The 24,988-nt window shown below is 63.7% G+C and overlaps 4 protein-coding genes across 7 annotated transcripts; 3 read left to right on the top strand and 1 right to left on the bottom strand.

The window, feature by feature from the left end:
• Positions 1-1,141: 1,141 nt before the first annotated feature.
• On the top strand, positions 1,142-6,560 carry FBXL16 (F-box and leucine rich repeat protein 16). Its single transcript, XM_075018274.1, has 6 exons — positions 1,142-1,267; positions 3,088-3,798; positions 4,649-5,157; positions 5,461-5,545; positions 5,906-5,969; positions 6,412-6,560. Exons 1-6 carry the CDS (start codon positions 1,142-1,144, stop codon positions 6,558-6,560), a joined length of 1,644 nt encoding a protein of 547 aa, XP_074874375.1.
• Positions 6,561-8,973: 2,413 nt separating this feature from the next.
• Positions 8,974-16,769, top strand: WDR24 (WD repeat domain 24). 3 transcript variants are annotated; one of them, XM_075059388.1, is made up of 10 exons: positions 8,974-9,078; positions 10,113-11,092; positions 11,411-11,588; positions 12,429-13,104; positions 13,397-13,512; positions 14,630-14,751; positions 15,090-15,194; positions 15,295-15,632; positions 16,071-16,255; positions 16,427-16,769. In XM_075059388.1, exons 2-10 carry the CDS (start codon positions 10,612-10,614, stop codon positions 16,593-16,595), a joined length of 2,370 nt encoding a protein of 789 aa, XP_074915489.1. In that variant the 5' UTR covers positions 8,974-9,078; positions 10,113-10,611; the 3' UTR covers positions 16,596-16,769. The 3 variants fall into 3 exon arrangements, with proteins under 3 accessions (XP_074915489.1, XP_074915491.1, XP_074915490.1); XM_075059390.1 differs by having other exon boundaries at positions 8,975-9,054; XM_075059389.1 differs by having other exon boundaries at positions 8,978-9,066.
• Positions 16,770-17,010: 241 nt separating this feature from the next.
• JMJD8 (jumonji domain containing 8) lies at positions 17,011-19,104 on the top strand. Of its 2 annotated transcripts, XM_075059363.1 has the most exons (9): positions 17,011-17,165; positions 17,245-17,328; positions 17,627-17,675; positions 17,791-17,887; positions 18,001-18,069; positions 18,158-18,277; positions 18,370-18,437; positions 18,585-18,719; positions 18,803-19,104. In XM_075059363.1, exons 1-9 carry the CDS (start codon positions 17,071-17,073, stop codon positions 18,881-18,883), a joined length of 798 nt encoding a protein of 265 aa, XP_074915464.1. In that variant the 5' UTR covers positions 17,011-17,070; the 3' UTR covers positions 18,884-19,104. The 2 variants fall into 2 exon arrangements, with proteins under 2 accessions (XP_074915464.1, XP_074915463.1); XM_075059362.1 differs by lacking the exon at positions 18,370-18,437 and having other exon boundaries at positions 18,018-18,069.
• Positions 19,105-19,248: 144 nt separating this feature from the next.
• On the bottom strand, positions 19,249-23,445 carry STUB1 (STIP1 homology and U-box containing protein 1). The gene is made up of 7 exons (XM_075059361.1): positions 23,215-23,445; positions 22,231-22,429; positions 21,957-22,122; positions 21,675-21,765; positions 21,017-21,073; positions 20,705-20,821; positions 19,249-20,261 (listed from the first exon to the last, which is right to left on the bottom strand). The coding sequence occupies exons 1-7, from the start codon at positions 23,398-23,400 to the stop codon at positions 20,136-20,138; spliced, it is 942 nt and encodes a 313-aa protein (XP_074915462.1). The 5' UTR covers positions 23,401-23,445; the 3' UTR covers positions 19,249-20,135.
• Between the last annotated feature and the right edge of the window lie 1,543 nt (positions 23,446-24,988).

The raw sequence follows: 24,988 nt of genomic DNA on the forward strand, positions 1-24,988 counted from the left end.
ATGGAGCTGCTGCAACATCAGAGGGGCTCTGTGCTGACACCTCCAAGGCTGATGGCTTTGTATCTCTCTGTCCTTCTGCTGTCTCAGTGGGTTGGAGGGAGGGCCTGGGACAGGGCAGGATGTGTGCTGGGCATCCCAGCACAGAGCAGCTCTGATCTCCGCAGGATGTGGTACTTGCATTTTGTACATCAGAGTGATGTAGCCTCAGCCCTGGGGTGCAGGAATCTGGGGGGCTGCTTGGCTGCAGGCAGCGGCTTTCCTGCAGCAGTGCAGGGCAGATCCCAGCACTGCCCATGGTGCCAGAGACAGAGGAGAGAGCAGCTATTGGACCCACTCCCCTCTCCAGTCTGTGTCCCCATACCACCATCTCCAGTCTGGCATCCTCCCCCCAAGCAGACCTGCTCCTTTTGGGGTGGTAGGAATCCCCAGATTCTTGTCTGCCCATTTCCCTGGAGAGATGCAGCCGGGTACAGCCAGCCTGCCTGCCCGGCCTCCCGCTGCCACTGCCTGGAGCCTGCCTGTGCCCAGAAGGCCTGAATCTCTGGCTGTCTTTCTATTTGAAGTGACTTCCCAGCTCATTCACAGTTCGGGATTTCTGTGAGCCAGCCAGGCAGCCTCAGCGCCTGGGGCAGGGAGGACCTGGCTCAGCTTTCCAAGGCAGGACTGGGAAAGCTGCTGAATCCACTCAGCCCCCCCCCCCCCGAGCCCGGCCTCGGGGACCAGCCGAGGTCTGAGCTGGTTGTAACCGTTGCCAACACCTCCCGCTGGCTGCATTTCAGTCCGGCGACTTGTCAGCATCTGTCTCCTCCTGTGACTGTCCCCTTGGGCTACTGAGGCCCCAGGCTGCCCCTCTGCCACCACCTGCCCTCTCCCTGGGGGCAACCAGCATGCTGCACAGCTCTGGCTGTGGGGTCCATGCTGGAGTGACAGCCTTTCCGTGCCGCCTGGTAATTATCTGTTTGGATTTGTGCTGTATGGCTGTTAGACACCCTGGTGCATGTTCTGTTTGCTTCCCTAATTGCTGCCAAACACCAAGCTGCTGGTTTTAAGTTTCTTCCTTCTTTCCCCTCCTCTTCTCCTGCTTTCAAGTGAATTTAACACATGTCCAAGCATCAGAGGCCCAGCTCCTCTGTCGGGCAGCATGAACAGAGGCAGCAGAAGCTGCATCCGAGAGGGGAACGGCGCCAGACTGTCTGCACAGGGCTGGGCTCATCCCCGGAGACTGGGCTCTCGTGCTGCCGCTGCCACCGGGCCTGGTTGGCTGCAGGTATCTCCGCACCACTGCCACTTGCACCATGGGAGAGGCTTCAGCAGCTCCCACCAGCCCCATCCTGCCGCCCTGCTGTGCCAGGCAGAGTGTCCCCAGGAGACGCCGTGCACCCCACGGGGTTAGCCAGCTGTGCCAGAGGCAGCTGCCTGCGTTCCTGGGCTCTGCCATGGTGCCTTTTGGGTGGCTGCTCCCCTCCCCGGCTGCTCCAGGAGGGCTGGATGAGGCCCAGCGATGCTGTGAGGGTGAAAGTGATGGGCTGGGGGCAGCAGGGGATCAAGGCTGCACCCCACTTGGCAGCCATCCCCCCCAGGCCGCATGGAGCATCCTCAGAGCCTGCAGACCTGGGCCTTGAGCATCACCAGCTGGGATGCTGCTCCCTCGGTGCCCCTCTGTCAGGGCCTGGCCATATCCATCCCAAATCAAGCAGCTAAAATATTTGCCTCACTTTTATCTTGGGTCTGGGGGGGAGCTGGTGATGGAGAGAGTCCTCAGGTCCCATCAACCACTGCTGGATGGACATGCCAGCCATCCCTCAGGGCTCAGGGACCATGTCCCTGTCCCCTGGTCCCTGGGCTGGAAGCCGCTCCCCTGGGCCCCAGCTCCTCACCGTGTCCCCAGGGGCTGCCAGGAGCCCAGCACCCTCCAGCCTCAGACCCGGCTCTTTGGCAGGGTTTGGCATGGCACCAGCAAACAGGGTGTGGGCAGGACAGGCAGCGCACCGACGGGGCCCTGCGCCAGGCACCGGCTGGGGCAGGACGGGGGGGCTGAGCCCCCATCAATTATTCACCTCTGTATTTATAGAGGGAAACGTGTTGAATAATGGATGGCGGGGTGCGGCGGGGCTGTTGGAAAGCTGGCCTCGCTGCTGCTGAAATATTTATTGGCCTGGTTTGCTGGGGTGCTGCCCGGCTGCTGTGAGGCTCAGCAAAGCTCGGCGAGGCTCCCGGCTGGCACAGGCTCGCTGATGAGCACCTTACTGGCACAGTGAGTGTGGGCAGCTCTGCTCCACCACTGCTGCCTCTTCTCCCCTCTACAGAAATGATCAGGGGGCTGGAACCCCTCTCCTATGAGGACAGGCTAGGAGAGTTGGGGTTATTCAGCCTGGAGAAGAGAAGGCTCCAGGGAGACCTTATTGCAGCCTTTCAACACTTCAAGGGGGCTTATTAGAGAGATGGGGACAAACTTTTTAGCGGGGCCTGTAGTGACAGGACAAGGGGTAATGGTTTTAAACTGAAAGAGGGCACATTCAGACTAGATATAAGGAAGAAATTTTTTACGCTGAGGGTGGTGAAACACTGGCATAGGTTGCCCAGAGAGGTGGTTGATGCCCCATCCCTGGAAACATTCAAGGTCAGGTTGGACGGGGCTCTGAGCAACCTGATTTAGTTGAAGATGTCCCTGCTCATTGCAGGGAGTTGGACCAGATGGCCTTAAAGGTCCCTTCCCACCCAAACCAGCCTATGATTCTATGATCCTGCTCCATCTCCCATTGGTGGCTGGATCCTGGGCTGAGAGAAGGATGTGAATGTCTGGGGACAAATCCCCGTCCATTCCCCATCACGGGGGAAGCCAGGGCCACACAGCCCCTCGGAGGACCCCACTCTGTGCCCCAGGCACGACCCCTCTTCTGCTGTGCCCAGCAGCCCTGCACTGCCCGCTCCCCCATGCCATCCTGCTCCCTGCACGGGGACCCCCAGGATCTCCCTCCCTGCCGGTGCCACAACATCCTCCAACCCTGCCCGCCTTCCCTGCCCACTCTCCCTGCCTGCTCTCCCTGTCAGTCCGGCAGCCCCTCAGCCAACATCCCTGTGTTGCAGAGAGACCTGTGGAAGATGTCGAACCCGAGAAACGGCGACACCAAGCCCCCATGTTTGCCCCGCAATGGACTGGTGAAGATCCCCACACAACCCAACGGCCTTGGCTCCGCCAGCATCACCAAAGGCACCCCCGCCGTGAAAAACCGCCTGTGCCAGCCTTCCTCCGTGCCTGCCATCCTCAGCCCAGCCTTAGCCCATCGCAGCGACCTGCCCATCCCCAGCCTGGCCTCCCCTCTCTCCTTGGCCGCTCTGGCTGGCGTCTCCTCCCCTCCTGGCGCTTCCTTGGTGGGACTGAACACGAGCGAAGGCTCGGAGCAGCCCTCACCAGAGCGGCTGCCCGGCTCGCCCTCAGAAAGGCAGCTGGCAGTGGACGAGAAGATCCTCAACCGCTTGTTCTGGTACTTTTCGGCATGCGAGAAGTGCGTGCTGGCACAGGTGTGCAAGGCGTGGCGGCGGGTGCTCTACCAACCCAAGTTCTGGGTAGGCTTGACGCCCGTCCTGCACACCAAAGAGCTCTACAACATCCTGCCCGGTGGTGAGAAGGAGTTCGTCAGCCTGCAGGGCTTTGCTGTCCGTGGCTTCGACGGCTTCTGCCTCGTGGGCGTCTCCGACCTGGACATTTGTGAGTTCATTGACAACTACCCCCTCTCCAAGAAGGGGGTCAAGTCCATGAGCCTTAAGAGGTCAACCATCACGGACGCAGGGTTGGAGGTAGGTGACGCCAGCAAGGCGACTGGGTAGCTGACAATGTGGCAATGGCAGGTCCTTCCCAGTGGCTGTGGGGACACACGCGTGGGCAGTTTTCACCGGCCATAGGCAAGGAGCAGGCAAGCAGCATGGCCATCCCATGAGTGCAGGCAGCATCACTAGCCCCTGCCTGTGGTCTGGGCAGTGGGACGGGCTGCAGCCTGAGCCGCCCTCTCAGGCAGGGGGTGAGGATGCTGTTGTGGGGGGTTCATCCCTGCTGTCTGTGGATGCTGCCTGCAGATGCTGCTGGGAAGGGAAAGCCAGGCGAGGCGGTCATGCCGCTGGGTGGTAGATGCAGTGGTGGGTGATGAGCAGGGCTCAGGGGACCGGGACATCCCTGGTTGGCTGGCTGCTCCCCAGCAAGGGGGGTTGCCTGGGCAGGGGGCTGAGGGTCAGATGGCGGTGGAGCAACTCATGGTCCTGCACGGTGCCAGGCAAGGTCCCCGCTGAGGTCCCCTGCCCCACACCACGGCCAAATACAGCACCAGCTGCTCCGTGGCCACATCCTACCCGAGCAGTGCCCAGGCTGGGAGTGGGCATTAATCCTGCCCCTGTCAAGAGCACCAGATACACAGTCGGGGCTGCGACCAGGGGTCCCTGCCTGTCCCTTCCTGTCCCTGTGGATGCTTGCATGTCCTAGAGCAGGGCGCTGCTCCAACACTGGGATGGGGGGCAGGGAGAAGGCTGGACCCACGCAGGGCTGGGGGCAGCAGAAAGAGTCCCAGGGGTCTCAGAGGGGGCTGAGGCCGGGGCACGGGGCTGCGCAGGGCAGGTGGTGGTGCCCACCATGCCCTAACCCCCTGCGCCTCGGCAGGTGATGCTGGAGCAGATGCAGGGCGTGGTGCGGCTGGAGCTGTCGGGCTGCAACGACTTCACGGAGGCCGGGCTGTGGTCCAGCCTCAACGCCCGCATCACGGCGCTGAGCGTCAGCGACTGCATCAACGTGGCCGACGACGCCATCGCCGCCATCTCGCAGCTCCTGCCCAACCTCACCGAGCTCAACCTGCAAGCCTACCACGTGACGGACACGGCGCTCGCCTACTTCACCGCCAAGCAAGGCTACACCACCCACACCCTCCGCCTCAACTCCTGCTGGGAGATCACCAACCACGGCGTGGTCAACATGGTCCACAGCCTGCCCAACCTGAGCGTCCTCAGCCTCTCGGGCTGCTCCAAGGTGACGGATGACGGTGTGGAGCTGGTGGCTGAGAACCTGCGGAAGCTGCGCAGCCTTGACCTCTCCTGGTGCCCTCGCATCACCGACATGGCCCTGGAGTACATCGCCTGTGACCTGCACAAGCTGGAGGAGCTGGTGCTCGACAGGTACGGGGCTGTGCCAAGCTGTGCTGAGCCATGCTGTGCCATGCCAAACCATGCTGAGCCATGCTGCATCATGCCGAGCCATGCCATGCCATGCCATGTTGAGCCATGTTGAGCCATGCCATGCCATGCCATGCCAAGCCATGCTGAGCCATGCCGTGCCATGCCATGCCAAGCCATGCCGCACCGTGCCATGCCATGCTGAGCCATGCTGGAAGCAGTGGGTGCTGCATGGGGGGCCACAGTCTGGGGACACCCATGGGTGCCCCACTCCCAGCCGGCCCTGACACCCTGTGTCCCCGGCAGGTGCGTGCGGATCACCGACACCGGCCTCAGCTACCTGTCCACCATGTCATCTCTGCGGAGCCTCTACCTGCGCTGGTGCTGCCAGGTAGGTGGGGGAACACAGCTGTGCCCACCCTGGCTGGCACGGCGGGGAGGGCAGAGTGGCTGGCACCTCCCTGGGGACGGGCCTCGAGCTCAGGGTGGGCACCCCAGGCTGGCTGGAGCCCCCACGACTTGGTGCTGGGAAGCAGGGAAGGGATGGGGTCCTCTTGTGAGCTCAGCAGGACTCAGCCACTGCACCCTGCCCCAGCACCCTGCCCTAGCACCCAGCTCCCTACCCCTGCACCCAGCTCCCTGCCCTGCCACCCTGCCCCAGCGATGCCGAGCCCCTGGTGCCATGGTGGCCGCCCCCCATGGAACCCCCCCCTTGTCCCCCGCCCCGCTCCCACTCCATTTTCTTTTCCAGGTGCAGGATTTTGGCCTGAAGCATCTCCTGAGCATGGGCAGCCTGCGCCTCCTCTCGCTGGCCGGTGAGACCCCCCACCTTGCTCCCCTGGGATGAGGTGGCCGGGTCCCCACGGGGTGTGGGGACCCGGACAGTCCTGGGGACAGCCTGGGGGACAGCCAGCATCTCCCCCTCCCCAGCATGGCACGGCTCCTGCATCCCCTCAAATCGCCAGGGAACCCGCACCCAGCTCAGCTCTCCGGGGATGGGGTCCATGGCCGTGCTCTTGTGGTGCTGGGCTTTTTGGGGTGCTGGTTTTTTGGATGCTGATTTTTTGGGGTGCTAGTGTGTTTGGGGTGGTGTTTTTGGGGGTGCTGTTGTTTTGGGGTGCTTTTTGGGGGAGTGCTGGTGTTTTAGGGTGCTGGTGTTTTTGTGGTGCTGGTTTTGGGGCGCTGGGGGTTTTCTGGGGTGCTGGTATTTTGGGATGATGGTATTTTGGGATGATGGTGTGCCCTGTCCTCTTGCAGGCTGCCCCTTGCTGACCACCACGGGGCTATCGGGGCTGGTGCAGCTGCAGGAGCTGGAGGAGCTGGAGCTCACCAACTGCCCCGGGGCCACCCCGGAGCTCTTCAAGTACTTCTCCCAGCACCTCCCGTGCTGCATGGTGATCGAGTAGCGCCGGATCCGGCCGCCCCGCTCCCACGCCCACCCCGCCACCGCCTGGTCTGACATCGCCCACCCTATTTCTTTCCGTCTGCTGGGGGATGCAAAAGACACCAGTTGATTACAACCAACCCCGGACACCCCCCTGCATCGACGCCCCCGAGGGACACGGGACTCCGGGGGGAGATGGGGGATGGCATCACCCCTTGCCGGAGCCCCCCCGGGTACCCTGTAAATTCCCCCCACGCCGCTGCCATTGCCCGTCCTCCTCCCGGTGTCCTGCCAATCCCTCCCAGATGGACGAACAGACATCATGGAAACCCAAAGTGGGAAGGCGACGGCGGTGTGACCCCCCCCCCGGCCACATCCTGCCCCCACCCTGGTGCCAAGACGGCATGTGGCCCCACTGCCAAGGGTGCTCCTGGGGACCAAAGGATGCTCCTGGGGATGGGCGAGAGGAGGATGCTTATTTTTGGCACTCATGGGTGGCAGCAGAGGCTGGATGGGTCCTCTCGCACCCCCGGAGCGGGTCACCGAGCCACCCCCCCCCATGCTGCGTGTACCCCCAAGCCCCCGGCCCTGCCCTTGGGGTGCCCGGCGCTTTCTCCTGGTGAATAGGATGTTTTTCTTCGCCCACCCGCCCACCACCCTCGCATGCTCGCTTGCTTCAGTCTCGTGGTACGGCAGGCTCCGGGGTACCCAGGGGGGACGGTGACAAGTGACAGCCCCCACTTGGCCCCTCCATAAGCCTTCGCCCCAGCTGGATCGTGCCCCGGGAGCCGGACTCTCCCAGCAAGCATCCCCCCTCGCCCTGGGGACCCTGCTGCACCCCAGTTTCCGTGGGCTCAGTGGGGCACTGCTGCTCCCCGCGGGATGCCAACGTCGAGGAGCGACCCGTCCGGCTGGGATGGGGTGTCCTGGGGGACCGGGGCCAGGTCTGAGCCATCGCGGGGACACTGGCGGCAGAGAGCGAAGGCGGGAGGTGGTACCTAGGACACGCTGCCACTGCCACCACTTTTCCAGCTGGAAAGCCATCATCCCGATGCCAGCAGCAAGCGGGGGGCCGGGGGGACCCCTGGCCTGAGCCGAGCCGGGCATGGGGCTGGGGTGCCCGTGGGGACCCGGCGTAGGAGGGGGCTCGGTGGCCATCCCCGGGGCATCGCCCACTGCCACCCTGGCTGCCTGCACGGCCCCCAGAGGAGCGTGGGCACAGATACGGACACGGGCACGGACACGGACACGGACACGCTTTCGGTTTGTTTTGCCTTTGTACCGGGCGGGAAGGAACTGCTGCACCACCTGCTGCCTCCGCTCCCTCCTTTGTCCAAAACACCCCTTTCTGGCCTCAAAATGGTGCAAGGACCCTCGTGGCCCTGGAAGGGGGTTTGAGGTGCACTGGGAGCCACTGGGGCCGTGGGACAGGGTGGCACTGCCGGGGCATAGAGCACCCTGGCACGGCGGCAGCCAGGGTGGGGGGCTGCCTGGACCCCCAAACCCACCGGTGCCCGTGGGACATGAGGGCCAGGACAGGGGTGCCAGGGGCTGGGGACAAGTGGGGCAGTGGCACATGGAGGGTCCCCCCACCCCTGCAGGTGACAGCACCAGTTGGGGGGGGGGGGTCCCATCAGCCCTGTGCACCCCACCGGTCCCATGTCACACGGGCAGTCCCAACACAGCCACAGGCCTGGGGCTGGGGTGTCCCCATACTCCCCTCTGCACCCCCCCACGGCAGTGCACCCCCATAGTCCCCAGGGCAACCCCATACCCCCCAGTGCACCCCCACTTGCCCGTACACCCCCACCCCCCTGTACACCCATCCCCCAGTGTAGCCCTGTATCTCCCTGTATAGCCACCCCCCCTTGTACCCCTAAACCCCAGGGTAGCCCCACGCTCCAGGGCACCTCCAAACCCCCCAAGCAGCCCCACCCCCCCAGAGCACCCCCATATCCTCCCAGTGCACCCCTATATCCCCCAGTGCATCCCTACACCCCAGCACACCCCCATATCCCCCCAGTGCACCCCCATATCCCCCCAGTGCACCCCTACACCCCCGATGCGCCCCATATTCCCCCGACACCCCCATTTCCCCCCCTGCACCCTCACCCCCAATGCACCCCGTATCCCCCCGACACCCCTATTTTCCCCATCGCACCCCCCCACGCTGCGCCCCACGTCCCCCTGGCATTACCACCCTAATTCACCCCATATCCCCCCCCGACCCCCCCATTTTCCCCCCCGAACCCCACGCCCCCGCCTTCCCCGCCTCCCCGCTCCGTCCGGGGGGCGGGGTCTGACTCGGGGGCGGGGCTTAATCCCGGGGCGGGGCCTGCCCGGGGCGGGGGGCGGGCCGTGTTCGGAGGTGGGGACGGGCGTGGGCGGGGCGGACGGGCATTGACGGCGGAAGGGGGCGGGGCGGGGCGCAAGAGGGGCGGGGCTTGACGGTCGCTTCCGTTGTGGCCGCGGGGCCTGCTCGGCCCGAGCTGCCGGCGGAGCTGCACCGGCACCGGGTACGGCACCGGGTACGGCACCGGGTACGGCACCGGCACCGCGGTCTGCGGAGAGGGAGGGCCTGGCCGGCTGCAGGCCCTGAGGGGCGGGAGGGGGCCCTGAGGAGGCTCTGAGGGGCGGGAGGGGGCTCTGAGGAGGCCTTGGGGTCTGAGGAGGCACTGAAGGGCATGAGGGGGCCCTGAGGGGGCCCTGAAGGCGCTCTGAAGGGCAGGAGGGGGCCCTGAGGAGGCCTTAGGCCAGGAGGGGGCCCTGAGGAGTGGGAGCAGGCACTGAGGAGGCCCTGAGGGGGCCCTGAAGGCGCTCTGAAGGGCAGGAGGGGACCCTGAGGAGGCCTTAGGCCAGGAGGGGGCCCTGAGGAGTGGGAGCGGGCCCTGAGGAGGCTCTGAGGGGGCCCTGAGGAGGCCTTGGGGTCTGAGGGGGCACTGAAGGGCATGAGGAGGCCCTGAGGGGGCCCTGAAGGCACTCTGGAGGGTAGGAGGGGGCCCTGAGGAGTGGGAGCGGGCACTGAGGAGGCCCTGAGGGGGCCCTGAGGAGGCCTTAGGCCAGGAGGGGGCCCTGAGGAGTGGGAGCAGGCCCTGAGGGGGCCCTGAGGATGCCTTGGGGTCTGAGGGGGCACTGAAGGGCATGAGGAGGCCCTGAGGGGGCCCTGAAGGCACTCTGGAGGGTAGGAGGGGGCCCTGAGGAGGCCTTAGGCCAGGAGGGGGCCCTGAGGAGTGGGAGCAGGCACTGAGGAGGCTCTGAGGGGCTGTGGGTCGGGAGCAGGCCATGAGGAGGGGTGGATGTGGGGTATGAGGAGGCTGGGGGGCCTGGCGAGGGAAGGGCCTAGGGGCTGGCGGGGGGCAGTGCTGGGGTAGGAGCTCGGCCTGGCTCTGGGGACGATAGCCTGTGGGTTGCAGTAGAGATCCTATGATCCCCAAGCAGTCTTGCTGGCCCCAGGGCAGCCCCAGAGTAGGTGCCAGCCCCTGGCACCCTGGCCTGCTCCCGTGCCTGGCGGGGGGAGCTGCAGGCCCCCCTCTGCTAGACAAGCAGGGTGAACTCCAGCTTGTGGTGCTTGCAGGGGTTTGAGGTGCAGGGAGCACCCTGCGGAGATGACTGCGGCCTCGTTTTGCCCAACCTCTTGCTGGAGAAGCTGCTCGCCTCAGTCCACGTTGCTGTAGTTGACCTCCCGTAGCACCAGTAACAGCCACTCTCATCATTGGAGCGTCTCGGGGGGTTGAACTGAGGAGGGAACAAGGAACCCAGAAAAGGTTTTTCAAGAACTCCCTGAGAAGGATTTACAGAAGGCAGCAGGAGGAGAAGCCCGGCGTGGGGCTGTATCTCTCTCCCCGCAAGTAGTAACTGGGCTGTAGCCTCTCACCTCTGCAGCCTGTTGATGTGGCCACAAAAAGCTGCGGTTGAAGCCACCTGGGCCTGCCAGGAGCTGTGGGAGCTGAGCCTGTTCCTTCCCAGCTCTGGCTGAAGTGGAGCAGGGTGGCCGAGTGAGCGTGAATGCAGCCTGTGGGGACGCAAGCCTCCGAGCCTGCTCCTGGAGAGGGGAGTGCGCCCCGAGGACGGCCATGGAGAAAATGGCCAGGGTCACCACTGCTCTGGGGGGCAACACCCTCACGGGACGGACCATGTTCTGCCACCTGGATGCCCCTGCCAATGCCATCAGTGTGTGCCGCGATGCTGCCCAGGTGGTGGTGGCTGGCCGCAACATCTTCAAGATCTACTCCATTGAAGAGGACCAGTTTGTGGAGAAGCTGAACCTCCGCGTTGGCCGCAAACCCTCCTTGAACTTCAGCTGCGCGGATGTAGTATGGCACCAGATGGACGAAAACCTGCTGGCCACCGCTGCCACCAACGGTGTCGTCGTCACCTGGAACCTGGGCAAGCCGTCCCGCAACAAGCAGGACCAGCTCTTCACCGAGCACAAGCGCACTGTCAACAAGGTCTGCTTCCACCCCACCGAGGTCTACATGCTCCTCAGCGGCTCCCAGGATGGCTACATGAAATGCTTCGACCTGCGCAAGAAGGACTCTGTCAGCACCTTCTCTGGTATGAATGCGGGCTGTTGCTTGCCCCCTTATGGTGGTGAGAGGTAGAAGTTGGGGGCTTTGCCCTTTCCCCATGCTCGGGAGGAGGGTTTGCTCAGGGCATGATGTCTGGAGCAGGCAGGGAGAGAGCTGAGAGGCATTTTGGTGCTTTTTTTTGCCACTTGGCAGTGGGCTGGGCCTGCACGGGAGGTGGAAGGTGGCTGCATCGCTCCCTGCTTCCCCTTCTCTCTGGGCTGGGAACCCCAATGGCTCTTCCGGTGGGGTTTTTAGCTTTGCTGGAGCTCTGTCCCACTGGATCTCAACTTCTGTCCCCACTCAGGCCAGTCAGAGAGTGTGCGTGATGTCCAATTCAGCATCCGGGACTACTTCACCTTTGCTGCCACTTTTGAGAATGGGAACGTGCAGCTGTGGGACATCCGCCGGCCGGACCGCTACGAGAGGATGTTCACGGCCCACAACGGGCCTGTCTTCTGCTGCGACTGGCACCCGGAGGACAGGTGTGTGTGGGGCCAGACCCTGTCAGCCACCCGGCCTTGGCAGAGATGAGGGAGGCCCTAAAAACAGAGTTGGGATGTTGCAGAATAGGGGGGGAAAGCAGGGTCTCTGATACCGTGGCCCCTTGTGTCAGGGGCTGAGCCATTGCTGGAAGATGGGAGTAATTATTGCTTTGAGGATTTGGGGGTGTGTTAGGGTGGTTTTGTTTTGTTTTTTGACAAATTGGGAGTTTCTGAGGCACTGGATTGCTAATGATCAAGTATAGCAAGCTGCTGTCTTGGCCCCCCATGTCAGGGCAGCCTCTTGCTCCAGTGCTCAGCTCAGGGAGGGTGCTGCACGGCTGCTCTGGGACATGGCTTGCTTGTGTTTGATCATATTTCCCTCTTGCCTTGCCCCGGGGGCAGTTGGGGTGTATCTGGAAACAGCTGTTGTGGTGTGCGGGTCCCTCCTCGCTCCCTGCCAGGCAGCACTGCGACTCCTCACGAGCTTAGAGAGGTACTGAAATATGTTCAAACTGGCTGTTTTCCTCTCTGCTGTCCTGGGCAAGTGGAAACCAGAGTTGAGGAAAACTAGTCTGGCTGGGAGCCCTTCAGATGAGTGTGGCTCAGGGCCTTAAATGGGAGCAGGAAGGAGGGGTGTTGCCTGACCTGGTTATTGGAGAGCGGAGGCGTTAGAGTAGCATGCGTGAGAATGCGATTGCAGCCTGGCTGCCTCCCCTTGGTGTGGATGTCATCATAAATGTGTTGTGAGCATTTCTGTGCAGGGGCGGGAAAGGAGAGGTGAATGGGCACAGATCCTGGCCCAAGCTGGCGTCTCACCGTCTTTCTCCATCCTTCTTCCAGGGGCTGGCTGGCAACAGGCGGCCGGGATAAGATGGTGAAGGTGTGGGACATGAACACCACTCGGGCAAAGGAGATCTACTGCGTGCAGACCATCGCCTCCGTGGCCCGGGTGAAGTGGCGCCCAGAGTGCAAGCACCACATCGCCACATGCTCCATGATGGTGGACCACAACATCTACGTCTGGGATGTGCGGCGTCCCTTCATCCCCTCTGCCATGTTTGAGGAGCACAAGGACGTCACCACGGGCATTGTGTGGCGTCATCTCCATGACCCCTATTTCCTCCTGTCGGGCTCTAAGGACAGCACCCTCTACCAGCACATCTTCAAGGATGCCAGCCAGCCCATTGACCGGGCTAACCCTGAGGGACTGTGCTACAGCCTCTACGGAGACCTGGCCTTCGCTGCCAAAGAGAGCCTCATCTCCTCCGACTCCAACCGCAAGCCCTACATCGGGGACCGGCGTCACCCCATCTTCTTCAAGCGCAAGCTGGACCCCACGGAGCAATTTGAGTACATCTCCTCCTCCAGTGCCCTCAGTGTCTTTGAGACAGATGTGGAGAGTGGCAGCATGGACTGGTTTGTGCATACTGCCAAGCAGTATGCGCTGGCTGGCAGGCCCCTGGCCGAGCTCTGTGACCACAATGCCAAGGTGGCCAAGGGCTTGGATCGCAACCAGGTGAGACCTAGGCTGGTGCTGTCAGGATGAGGCCTGCCACCTTTGCTGGATGGCAGCTTTCCATCTGGTTGTGGCCTCTGGCTGTCTCCAGAAGGTGTACCTCTGCCTGGCACCAAACCCATACTGCTGTTGCCTACAACAAGCACAGCTCACTACCCAGAAACTTGACTCCCCTGAGAGCCTGTCCAGCTCTCTAGATCAGCTGACAGTGGGAATTTGCTGTCAAGCACGTGGCTGCACGGGGCCTGGTTTTTAGCCTGGCAAGGTCTGACCGCAGCTGTCTCTCATGCAGGTGGCTCAAACGTGGACGATGTTGCGAATTATCTATTCCAGCCTTGGCACCGTGTCATCCACCAACCTCAACCACAGCATGGGGAAAGGCAGCACCACCCTTCCGCTCATGAACAGGTAAGGGGTGCTGGAGCTGCAGCAAATGACATGATGGCTGGGGTGGCTCTGTGAGCGGGAGAGCAGAGACAGCTCCTCAGCTGGGCTGGAGTTGTGGGGTGGGAGCAGGGACAGCTCTCCCCCAGCCTCAGGCCACGCTGGTTTGCAGGTTGGCATTGTTTGAACACTGCCATTTTCTGTGTGGGTATGAGAAGTGAGTGGCCAGCCTGGCCTCGAGCCATGCAGCCTCGTACGCTGCTCCCTTCCCTCTTTGAAACGAAGATTGAAGCTGTGGTGAGGCATGGGGCTGGTACCATCTTTGCAGTTACTTAATTAGTGACTGTGACTGAGGGTGGGGGTTGGAGAACCTCTGTCTTGCCGCTGGAGCTAGAGCTACTGGTGTGGAGAGGTTCTCTTCTGCCTTTCAAAGGGAGAGGATAGCCCAGCTCTGCAAGTAACTCACTGGCTGGTGTGGAAAGCCCCATCGTGGGCTGATGAAGCAGGAAAACTTGTTTTTCCTCTTCTCAATGACATAAAAGTGAGGGGTGAGGACTCCAAATTAGCTGTCAGACCTTGTAGGGCTGGGTTCCCAGGGTGAGTGGCAAATCCTCGAATAACATCAAAGAAAACGCTCTCCTTGACCAAGCTCTGCATCCAGACGGGTCACTGTCTGTCACTGACTTAAACCGCAGGCAGCAAGCTGAAGAGCTTGGCTCTGCTTCAACCCCATTCCCTTCGCGTTCCGTCTCAGTGAAGCCTGAGAGCGGTGATGCATAACAAACAGCCAAGCACCTTGTAGCAAGGCAGCTCCTGTTTACCTACCTCTGAGGTGAAGGTAAATATTAAGAGATGGAGTCAAGAGCCTGCACTCAGCTCAGAAATCCTTTAGGAAGACCTCTGCAGGCACCTTTGCAGTGCAGGTGCAGAGATGCCAGGCTTGGAGAAAGGGCTGTGTTAACAATTGCAATGTATCTTTAAGTTACCAGGTGGGGACAGCTGACTTCTGTGCTCTCAGGGAAATCATCATATCTTGTGTTTCACCATTCAAATCCCAACTGGAGACCTATTTCCAGGCTGTTTGCTGCCTAGAACGGAAGCTGTAAACTTCTGTGACTATTAAATTTGGCTTCTTTCCCAGCTTTAACCTGAAGGACATCCCCTCTGGGCTGGGCAGCGAGTCAAGACTGGACCGCAGCAAAGGAGAAAGCCGCACGGAAAACATCCTCATGGATTCCTCCTCCACCCTGATCAACAATGAGGGTAACATTTCTGGGGTGGTCCTGTGGCTTTTCCCTCCTCAGCTGTAGATGGCCCTGATATGGAACAAACTGGTAAATTTATCCTGTAAATTGGGGTGATTGGACCTGCTGCAGCCCCCAGGTGAAGCATGCTGAGCCCCAGGGTGTTGCAGAAGGACAATCTACCCCCGTGAGTGACCCCCACAGTGGTGGCTGTGGGTGCCAGGAGCACGACTGCAGTGGGCAGCTGAGCCATCTGGCTCGGACACAGCCTGGCACGCTGGGGCAGGACACGGGAGATGTGGATCCATCCATGTGCCTGAGGGGGCTGAGCTGATTTCTGTCTCCCTGGGCTCGCAGACAACGAGGAGACGGAGGGGAGTGATGTCCCTGCAGACTATCTGCTGGGAGATGTGGAAGCAGATGAGGATGACCTGTACATGATGGACCATGAGAACCCGCATGGTGAGTGCTCACTCAGCTAGTGTTGCCTGTGCCAGACACACAGCTCGATTTTTCTCCTGGCCTTCCCTGCTCGTTCCTGATCAGATCTCTCTCCTCGCAGCTGAAGAGCAGGAATACAGCCTTCCCCAAGAAGCCTTCCCCCTGCGCCATGAAATTGTGGACAACCCGTCAGCCTTGGACCACCTGCAAGACAAGGCTGACTCTCCTCACGTCAGCGGCAACGAGGCTGAGACGGTGTCACTGACACCTGTGGAGTCCTTCTCCCTCATCTCCATCTCCCACTCGCTCTACGAGAACCGCCTGCCCTCTGACTTCTTCAATCCCATTGTGCGGGACACGCTCCTCTTCTATGCTGAGCAGGGAGATGTGCAGACGGCCGTGTCCGTCCTCATTGTGCTGGGAGACCGCATCCGCAAGGAGATTGATGAGCAGACCCAGGTAGACCCCGGGAAGCCCCTTCCTGGCTGGGTAGGAACTGAAACCTCCCTTCGGGGCTGGTGCAGCAACCCCACAAGATGGAGTAGGACAACTTGGTGGGACCCGTAGGTGGTGTATCCCAATGCCATAGGATCCTGCCTAGGCTCTGGGCACCTCCCTTCTCCAGTCAGGCCCGCTCTAACCCAGGGTGGGCAGCTCCAGGACCCCCGGGACCCAGTTGGCCACCCTACCACCAGTCCTGGCAGGGACCCGAGGTGGTGTCCACAGGGCCAGGGTGGGGAAGTGGCCTTGGCCTGTTGATTTGGGGAAGGATGCCTCTTCCCCAGCCCTGCAAGAGCAGTTCCCCTGCTGCAGGAATCTTGCCTTTGGGACGCAGGACTGGGAGCCCGAGGGGGTTTTGGGGGGCATCGAGGCTCAGCTGTCTGTGGCTGTCCCCAGGAGCACTGGTACACGTCCTACATCGACCTGCTGCAGCGCTTCCAGCTCTGGAACATCTCCAACGAGGTGATCAAGCTGAGCACGTGCCGCGCCATCAACTGCCTCAATCAGGCTTCCACCACCCTGCACGTCAACTGCAGCAACTGCAAACGGCCCATGAGCAACAGGGGCTGGATCTGCGACAGGTGAGGGCAGCGCTGCGGGCAGGGAGGTGGGGGGACCGCTCTCTGGTCACCAAGGGGAGTCCCAGAGGGGCTGCAGGGGCAGGAGGATGGGGTTGGTACCCCCTCTTTCCCCCTCGTTGCCCTCCCCGAGGGTTCTCTTTGCCCACGCTTGCCCTCTTCTCTCCGGCGCAGGTGTCGACAGTGTGCCAGCATGTGTGCCGTCTGTCACCACGTGGTGAAGGGGCTCTTCGTCTGGTGCCAGGGCTGCAGCCACGGCGGCCATCTCCAGCACATCATGAAGTGGCTGGAGACCAGCTCCCACTGCCCCGCAGGCTGCGGCCACCTCTGCGAGTACACCTGAGCCCCTCGCCGGCCGGGGGAGACGGCAGCCAGGTGGGGCAGGCAGCGGTGGGCTCCCCGCGCCTCCCTCCCTGTATTTATTTTTTTGTAAATAGGGGCTTGCGTGCGGCCCCCCCCCACCCCCCTGCCCGGCCCTTTTGTACTGGATTAAAACCAAACAGAGCAGCTGAACTGAGCCGTGCCTCTTGTCTTTGCTTAACCTGCTAGCGGCGGCCGCCGGGGCAGCCCCGGGGGCGGGGGGAGCTCGGCCCCGGTCCCGCTCCCCGGCCGGGGGTCCCTGCGCCGCGGTGCCCCGGGAGGCTGTGGTCCCCACTTCCCCTATTGCCCCTTTAAGGCGTGGCCCCTTTAAGGCATGGCCCCTGCCGGGAATCGTAGCGACGCGTCCAGCCAATGGCGGTGCGCGGCGTCACCCCTGGCCGCGGTGCCTGCCGGGAAGCGTAGTCCGCCGGTGACCCCGGTACCGGTCCCGCTCCCGAATGGCGGCGGCAGCGCGGCGGCTCCTCTCGCTGCTGCTGCTGCCGCTGGCTTGGACCCGGCCCGCGGGCTGCACCGACCCGCCGGGCGGCGGCTGGTAAGGGCCGGGGCTGGGGTGGGTGTGGGGGGGCTGGCCCAGCGCCGCGCCCGGTGCTGAGCGGAGCATCCCGTTGCAGGCTGGCGGGCACGGTGCCGGAGGAGGAACGGTGTACCGTGGAGCGGGCCGACGCCTCCCTCACCTACTCCCTCTTCCTGCAGCGGTACGGGCGACCCGGCCCGGCCCGGGTGGCCGCCGACCCGAGAGGGGGTCCTGGGGCGGGGGTAGGGGCAGAGCCGGTGGGGAGGACCGGGGACAGCCCCCGGTGACCGGGGCAGACTACCGGGGAAGGGCCCCGGGGGATTGGTGAAGGGGGGGGGGGGGTCCCGAGGAAGATGGCTGGGGTCGGCTCCGGTGCCCCGGGGGTGGGTTGGGGTCGGCTCCGGTACCCCGGGGGTGGGTTGGGACCGGCCCCGGTGCGGTCGCCCGTGCGGAAGCCCCGCTGCCGTGCTCTCCCCCAGGTTCGCCTTTTCCCGGCCGGTCATCCTCCGTGGGGTCACGGACAACTCGGTGAGTGCGGGAAGGGGGAGCTGGGGGGGGGGGGACGACACACGCACCGGTGCCCCGGGAGCAGTGGCGGCAGCGGCATCATCCCGGCCCCGCTGTGTGTCGTCCCCCCCCCCAGGCCTTCCGTGCCCTCTGCACCCGGGAGAAGCTGCTGGCGGCCTTCGGGGCCCGCCCGGTGCGGCTCAGCACGGCCAACACCTACTCCTACCGCAAAGGTGAGAGCAGGGGGCTGCGCCCCACAGCGTCCCCTGCCCCCCCACCGGCGGGCAGGGCCTTCCCGGGAGGGGTGCCCGCATTGCCCCCCCCCCCAGCTCTCCCCTGCCCGCAGTGGATGTGCCCTTCCAGGAGTACGTGGAGCAGCTGCTGAAGCCGCAGGATCCGGCCAGGCTGGGCAGCGGTGGGTAGCCCCGTCCCCCTTTCTGCAGCCGGCAGCCCCCCGCTTCTCACCGGCCTCATCCTCCCTGTCTTTTCTCCCCCACCCCCAGACACCCTCTACTTCTTCGGGGACAACAACTTCACCGAGTGGGGCCCCCTCTTCCAGCAGTACGTGCCCCCCCCCTTCGGCATCCCGGGCACCAGCCCTGCCTACAGCTTTGGGATTGCAGGTGGGTGCTGGCAGAGGTGGGCATGGGCACGATTGGGGTGGGGGGGTGTCTCCCCAGCACCAATCCCCCCCCCCCACCACCTCCTGCTGTAGGCTCTGGCTCTGGTGTTCCCTTTCACTGGCATGGCCCCGGTTACTCCGAAGTGATCTTTGGCAGGAAGGTGAGAATCGAGCCCTGGGGTGTCGGGGAAAGAAAAAAAGACCCCAATGGACAACCCCCAAACATGGGGAAGCCCCCCTGGGGCTGAGCCCAAGGTGCTGGAGGGGAAATGGGAGGGGGGGGTTGTCCCCTCACTGGTGTCTTCCAGCGCTGGTTTCTGTACCCGCCGGATAAAACGCCCCACTTCCACCCCAACGAGACAACGCTGGCCTGGCTCCACCGCACGTACCCTGCGCTGCCGCTGGCTGAGCGGCCGCTGGAGTGCACCCTCCGCCCCGGGGAGGTGAGTCCGACCCCGGGACTGTGGGAGGAGGCAGGGAGTAGCCCCAGGAGCCCGTGGGATCCCCCGCCACTCTCTCCCGGCAGGTCCTGTACTTCCCTGACCGCTGGTGGCACGCCACGCTCAACCTGGACACCAGCGTCTTCATCTCCACCTTCCTGGGGTAGAGCCGGCAAAGCCAAGGATGTGCCACCATCGTCCTGGCTGTGCCACCACCCTGGCTGCGGTGAGAGCGTGCTGGGGCAGCAGCTCCGGCTCCTGCCACCACCACAGAGCTAGCAGCCACCCACTCAAATACTGGTGTCGGGACCAAGTGCCTGAAGAAGTTCTGGTTTTTTACTGGTCTTTTCCCTTCCCCTTGGATTAAAGTTGTTTTTCTGCCATAGCTCACTGTGTATTGGTACTTCCCCGCCGCTACCAGAGTGCAGGCAGAACAGGCAGCAGGCAAACCCACTCCTCATGTGTGGCACTGGTTCCCAAGCCAGGACAGTGCCTGCCCAGTGCAGAGATCGCCACTGTGAACCACTCCAGCTCTTTTTTCCACATTTATTGCTGAATTTTTTTTTTTATTTTTATATATATTTTTTTTTTTTTTAATTGACATTGGCAAACTTCCAGAGGGCGCTCAAAAGCCAGGCAGGCTGTCAGCCGACCAAAACGCTGGAGTCTCAGTCGAACGCAGATTTGTTGGTTTTGGTGTGGGTTGTTTTGTTTGTTTTTTTTTAAAGGGATTTCAATAAAAGGAAGAACTTCAACCTGGGAGGTTGTTCACAGGGAACCACGGTCCCAGCAGGCGAGGGGACACGCGAGCCAGCCCCTTCCAGCCCCAGGGTAGTTGTTTCCCAGGAAAAGCCAGAGGAGGAGTTGGTGTCCGCAGCAGGATCCTTGGTCTCCTACCCCAACAAGGGGCTATTTACAGGGAAGAGGAGGACACAACCCTGGCCAGGCAGGAGGTGGAAGGAGGAGGAACCAACTATGTACACAGGGAGGGGACCAGGCCAGACCAGCACCAGGCGCTCATCCCGGCAAGCTCCTCACGGCACCTCCCCAGAGCAGGATGTGATCTTTGGGGATTGTCAGCTGCTCTCTAGGCAATGAAGATGCTGGCGAGACCTTCCAGGTCACTGCAACAAGCCCATCTTAAACCGCTGGGCAGGTCTTCCTCCAAGTGCTGTGGTCCGCAAGGAGCTGGTGGAGAGGGGAGCCTTCGTGCACGCCCAGCCCCTGTGGCTCCTCGGGAAGGGGAGATGGCGACATGCCCTCACCCAGCACTGTCGCTGGGTCTCTGGGCACCTGGAGCGGAGGGGGAATAGCCGGAGAGCGAGTAAGGCATGGTGCCGGTGCCAGCCCAGCGAGAGCCATCTGTGCTGCCGAGGCCGGGGGGTGGCCCAGGGGGGCCAGTGCTGGCCTCTCGGCCCCTCAGTAATCCTCCACCCAGCCGTTCTCCGAGATGAATGCGTCTATCACCTCCTTCATGGCGAGGTTGGGGATCAGCTGGTCCTGGGTCAGGGGACTCCGCGTCACTGGATCAAAATGACCCACGCGCTGCAAGGGAGGAGACGGCCGCGAACCGGTTACTCCACGCACCTGGCCTCGGCCCTGGGGCACAAGCAGCCCTGAGGCCAGCGCTGTGCCGGGATCCGGTACAACACCCAGGCATCCATATGCCTGCCGGGGGGAAGAAAGAGAGGGGCGGAGGGAGAGCCCCCCTCTGAAAGTGCCTCCCAGCAGGCTGAGAGCGGGTCAAGGCACAAGACCCCTGCCAACAGCCGCCTCCGCTTTGGGCAGGGCCTGGCAGCGCCCGCTGCCTTCCTGCCTGCCCCAGCACCTCCGCAGGGAGCTGCCCAGGCAGGTACCTGGGACCAAACCCAAGGAGGCTTTTGAGCCCTTAGTTGGGCAGGCAGCTGCCTTCATACCCAGGCAGGAGATGGGCAGAGGACTGCAGACAAGATCCTGGGAAGCCCCCGCTGCCCCCGGCCCGGCGGTACCTGGAGATGTTCCTCAATGTCCTTCCTGTCGTAGGTGATCCCACTGGGAGTGATGCAGGGCTCTCTCATCAGCTCAAAACTGATCTTCCCACACAGGTAGTCAGGGATGTCCCGCTTCTGGCTCGAGAGAAGCAGAGCTGGGTCAGGAGGGGCTAGGCGAGCCCAGCAGCAAAAAAAAAGAGGGCTGGGAGGCGGTACCAGCTCAGAGCGGGAAGCAGGGAAGACAGCAGAGGTGACAGCATGGACTAAAACAGGTTTACGGCAAGCAGCTCCAGATGGGGAGAGACAAAGTGCACGCTGGGGCACACTCACCTTCCTCCTCTCATCCACTTGAGAGAAGAGCTCGTCCATGTCCGCCAGGTATTTGTCCTGAAAGAAAAGGCCCTTGAGGATGAGGGGACCCCAGTGTACGGGGTCTACGGGTCTCCAGGAAGAGAGCCCCGAAGGCTCCCACCCCATGGGTGCTGTGGCAGGTCCTTGGTGGCCCCTGTGCCTTCACAGCCCCCGGCTGGCATTCGCACGACTCCAGGCAGGAGTGATCCAGCTTAAAAATAACCTTCCTTTGTGGGGCTATTTTTATCTCGGGATTAGTCCCCTGCGCTGGGCCAGCACTCAGACCCACATGCGGCCGAGAGCTGCTCGCGTTGCACGGCCCTCAGAGAACAACAGGTACAGCAGCTGGGGGAGCACAAACAGGCGTCACTACTGCCAGCCTGCCCCGGGCTGGGACAAGAGGATGACAGAGCATGGGCAGCCATCATGAGGGGACACGAAAGCCCTGCAACAGCAGCTCGAGCCACAAAATGAAGGCTGAGAAGCCATGCTCTGCCCTGGGGTCTCCTGGCTTTTGCCTGCACAGCTGCAGCCCTACGGCTTCCTCGGCCACAGCAGAGCATGGGGATAAGGATGGGACGAGGAAGCCCCAGCTCGACTCCCAGCCTCCGTGAGCAGCCCCGACCCCCCGGCTCACGTGTTTGGCCTCGATGCTGGCCAGCTGAACCCGGCTCCGGCTCTCGTCTGCATTTTCTTCCTGCTGAGTCTTTCGGCACTCAGCCAGCTCCCTAGGACAGAGCAGGGAGATCAGAAGTGATGGAGGGACCCTATAGCTCCCTTTCCTGCTGCTGCTGCTGCCCTAGCTGCGGGGCTCTGCCTGCACCTCCAGGAAGGCAGAGGCACCGTGCACAGAGCTGTGACGGCTTCGTGGCACTAAAAAAGGTTTTACGGGTGCCACCGCTGCCCCGTGCCACGTTACCTCTCCTTCTCCGCCATGATCAGCTTGGTCAGGTAGGAGTGCAGCTCGTTCTCCTGGTTGATCCGCTTCTCCTCGATGCTGTTCCAGCGTTTCTTCTTGGCAATGCGCAGCGCGCTGGGGATGTCGTCCCCAAAATTCAGCCGCTGTTCCTTGGCGAGGTTGTAGGCTGGGGAAGAAAAAGAGCATCTCAGAGCCGGCACGGGCTTCCCTCTCACCATCCCTGGCCTCTTTCTGGTTGACGGGCGGGGGGAACACCGGCACCATGCCCGCTCACCTCTCTGTAGGTTGGCGATAGCCTCGTCGTAATTCTCCATCTCCATCTGGCACTGGCCCAGGAAGAAGTGAGCCTTCACCGACTGACCGTCCAGCTCCAGGGCTCGCTTGCAGTCCGCCAGTGCCTTGTCGTGCTGCTGCATCTTCAGGTAGCAGAGGGCTCGGTTGGTGTAGTAGACGGCCACCAAGGGGTTGCGGTTCTGCAAGGCGAGACCCACGTTATGGCGGGTGACGGCAAGCGCTGGCAGGGGCGAGACGCAGTGACAGCAGGGTGACTCGGTGAGCCGGCTGCGCAACGCCGTCACCCTGGTGAGAGCCATGAGAGCCGTGAGTGTCGGCTCGGGCTTGTACCCTGGGGGGAGTCACCGGGATGGATGGGGGACAAGCTGGGGCCGGTTCCCACGGGGCAGCCTGTGTCCCACGCCTGGAGGGGGACAGTCTCCCTGGCACCAGGTGCTGGCTGGAGCCCTCCACCCCAGGGTGGGTCTGCCCTACCAAACCCAGCCTGGGGATGTGGTGGGGTGGGGGGAGGACGGGCCTAGACTGGGGGCACCCTGGTGGGGGTGGACACAGGAGGGTCCAGCTCAGAGCCTGGTGGTGGGACAGGCCTGGCTGGGGGGGTGTCCAGATCCGGGGGGTGGGGGGTGGGCTAGGCCAGGCCTGGGGGGGGGGGGGGGGGGGGAGTCCAGGCCAAAGGAGGGGGGGGGGGGCAGGCCCAGAGCGGGGATCCGGGCCCGGAGAGGGGTCCGGGCCCGGGGGGGAAGTCCAGGCCCGCGGGTGATGGTCGAGGCCAGGGGAGTCCTGTCTTAGGGGTGGCCAGGCCAGACCCAGAGGCGGGTGTCCGGGGCGGGGGTGGGGGGTGGTGGGGGGTGTCCAGGTCAGGGGACTCCCGTTCCGGAGGTGTCCAGGCCCGGCCCGGGGGGGGGGGGGGGTGCCGTCCCAGGGGTCCTTCCCAGCCCGGGGTGGGGATGCCGTTGGGACTCACGATGGCGCGGCCGTAGCAGGCGGCGGCCTCGGGGTACTTGCGGCCGCCGAAGAGCCGGTTTCCCTGTTCCTTGTGCTCCTGCGCGCTGTGGCTCTTCTCGGGGCTGCCGCCCCCCGCGCCCCCCGCCCCCGGCCCCGCCGCCCCGGGCCCCCCCGCGCCGCCCTCCCGCTCCTCCTTCCCCTTCATGGCACCGCCCGGCACCGCCCGGTCCGGCCCGGCCCGGCCCGCTGGGGCCGGCGGCTCCGCTGGCTCCGGCCGCGCACTGCGACAGCCGCCACCGCCGCCCCCCGCCGCCGCCGCCGCCGCCGCTTCCGGGGCCGAACCGCCGCGGGGGCGGGGCCAGGGGCGGGGCGGGGGCGGGACCGCGGGGGGCGGGACCGGTGAGCGGAGAGGCGGGGCCGTGGAAGAGGCGGGCGGGGCCGAGGGGCGGGGGGGGGGGGCCGGGGGAGGCGGGCGGAGCTAGGGAAGGCTGGGCGGGGCTATGGATGGGTGGGCGGGGCTATGGATGGGTGGGCGGGGCGTGGGTGAGGTTTGTAAGGCTGGATGGAGGGGTATGGGGGGGGGCCTGAAGGGGGGTACGGGGGGGGGGGTGATGGGGAAAGGGGGTGCAGAGGGGTGGGGGAGGCTGGCTGGGGGGGCGGGGTGCAGAGAGAAGGGGGTGCTGGGGGGGGGGGTGTTGGGATGCGTGGGGCGAGAAGTGGGTGCGCTGGAGCATATGGGGCTGGATTGGCGGGGGGGGGGGGGGGTTGAACGGAGAGGAGGGGGCTTCAGAACCCACAGCACCCCCCGCCCCGCGCCCCCCTCCCGGGCAGCCAGCACCCCGGGGCTGAGCCGGGTGCCGTTTCACGCGTCCCAGAGTTTTCTGCTCCAGTAAGTCCCGTCCCCCGCTGTGCCCCCCCCCCTTTCCCCCCCGCTCCGGGGCCAGCCAGCCCCGGCTCCCCCATCAATCAGCAAGGACTTTGGGGGGGGGGGGCACCCCCAAAAATCCCCACCACCCCTTCCACACAGACGCAGGCCCCGGCAGTGTGCAAAATATTTATTTATACTCCAAAAAGGTCGCGGAGGGTGGGGGGGGGGGGGTCAGAGCGGGGTCCCCCCCTCGCCCCCATCCCGGGGTGAGCCCCCCCGCCGCGGGGAGGGCGGCTGGCAGCAAAGCGGGGGGCGGGGGGGGGGAGGGCTGGGGGGGGGCTACGCCACCGAGGGCACTGCTGAAACGAGTTGTGCCGGTCTCAGCTGATTCGCCTTCCTGTTGGGCTCTCCCCATACTATTCTTTTTTCTCTCTTTCTTTTATTTATATTTATTTTGGCATAGAAAAATAAATCGCTCCTATTTTGGCACTAGTCCTTCGTGTGAAAGTGCAGGTCCTGGGGGGGGCAACCAGTCGGCCCCCACCCCGGAAAGGGGGTACAGGAGCAAGCGGGGGGGGGGGGGGTCGTCCCCCCCTCCATGGCTCCTTCCCAGGGGGCACATCCTGAGCCCTGCGGACACCCCGGGGGGGTTGGCGATGCCGGGGCAGGGCTGAAGCATCCTTTGGGGGGGGGAGCACAGCACGGGGGGGGGGGGTTGCCAGGGTACATTTGAGGGGGGGGACAGCCCATGGGGGGGTGGGCGGCGCGCTCGCTAGCACCAAGGGGGCAGGGGGGGTTGCCTGTCCCCATGTCACGCGCGGGGACCCCCCCCCCTCACCCTCCACCGGGCTTGGCCAGCGATAGAAAAAAAAAAAAAAAAAAAAAGGCTTGGGGGGGGGTGGGGTGGTGAGATGGAGGGGGTAGG

Source organism: Buteo buteo, chromosome 29 (genome assembly GCF_964188355.1).
Source record: "Buteo buteo chromosome 29, bButBut1.hap1.1, whole genome shotgun sequence".
Taxonomy (NCBI): domain Eukaryota; kingdom Metazoa; phylum Chordata; class Aves; order Accipitriformes; family Accipitridae; genus Buteo; species Buteo buteo.

Excerpts from the sequence above, each read along its gene's own strand:
- JMJD8 (XM_075059362.1), top strand. The coding sequence starts at position 17,071 with ATGGCGGCGGCAGCGCGGCGGCTCCTCTCGCTGCTGCTGCTGCCGCTG. Across the intron at positions 17,676-17,790 it reads GTGGGGTCACGGACAACTCG|GCCTTCCGTGCCCTCTGCAC; the intron begins GTGAGTGCGGGA and ends CCCCCCCCCCAG. Across the intron at positions 18,278-18,584 it reads CTACAGCTTTGGGATTGCAG|CGCTGGTTTCTGTACCCGCC; the intron begins GTGGGTGCTGGC and ends GGTGTCTTCCAG.
- STUB1 (XM_075059361.1), bottom strand. The coding sequence starts at position 23,400 with ATGAAGGGGAAGGAGGAGCGGGAGGGCGGCGCGGGGGGGCCCGGGGCG. Across the intron at positions 21,766-21,956 it reads ATCATGGCGGAGAAGGAGAG|GGAGCTGGCTGAGTGCCGAA; the intron begins GTAACGTGGCAC and ends GCTCTGTCCTAG. Across the intron at positions 21,074-21,674 it reads CCAGCATCGAGGCCAAACAC|GACAAATACCTGGCGGACAT; the intron begins GTGAGCCGGGGG and ends CTTTTCTTTCAG.
- WDR24 (XM_075059388.1), top strand. The coding sequence starts at position 10,612 with ATGGAGAAAATGGCCAGGGTCACCACTGCTCTGGGGGGCAACACCCTC. Across the intron at positions 13,513-14,629 it reads ACCCTTCCGCTCATGAACAG|CTTTAACCTGAAGGACATCC; the intron begins GTAAGGGGTGCT and ends CTTCTTTCCCAG. Across the intron at positions 15,633-16,070 it reads AGATTGATGAGCAGACCCAG|GAGCACTGGTACACGTCCTA; the intron begins GTAGACCCCGGG and ends GGCTGTCCCCAG.
- FBXL16 (XM_075018274.1), top strand. The coding sequence starts at position 1,142 with ATGAACAGAGGCAGCAGAAGCTGCATCCGAGAGGGGAACGGCGCCAGA. Across the intron at positions 5,158-5,460 it reads GAGGAGCTGGTGCTCGACAG|GTGCGTGCGGATCACCGACA; the intron begins GTACGGGGCTGT and ends TGTCCCCGGCAG. Across the intron at positions 5,970-6,411 it reads GCGCCTCCTCTCGCTGGCCG|GCTGCCCCTTGCTGACCACC; the intron begins GTGAGACCCCCC and ends GTCCTCTTGCAG.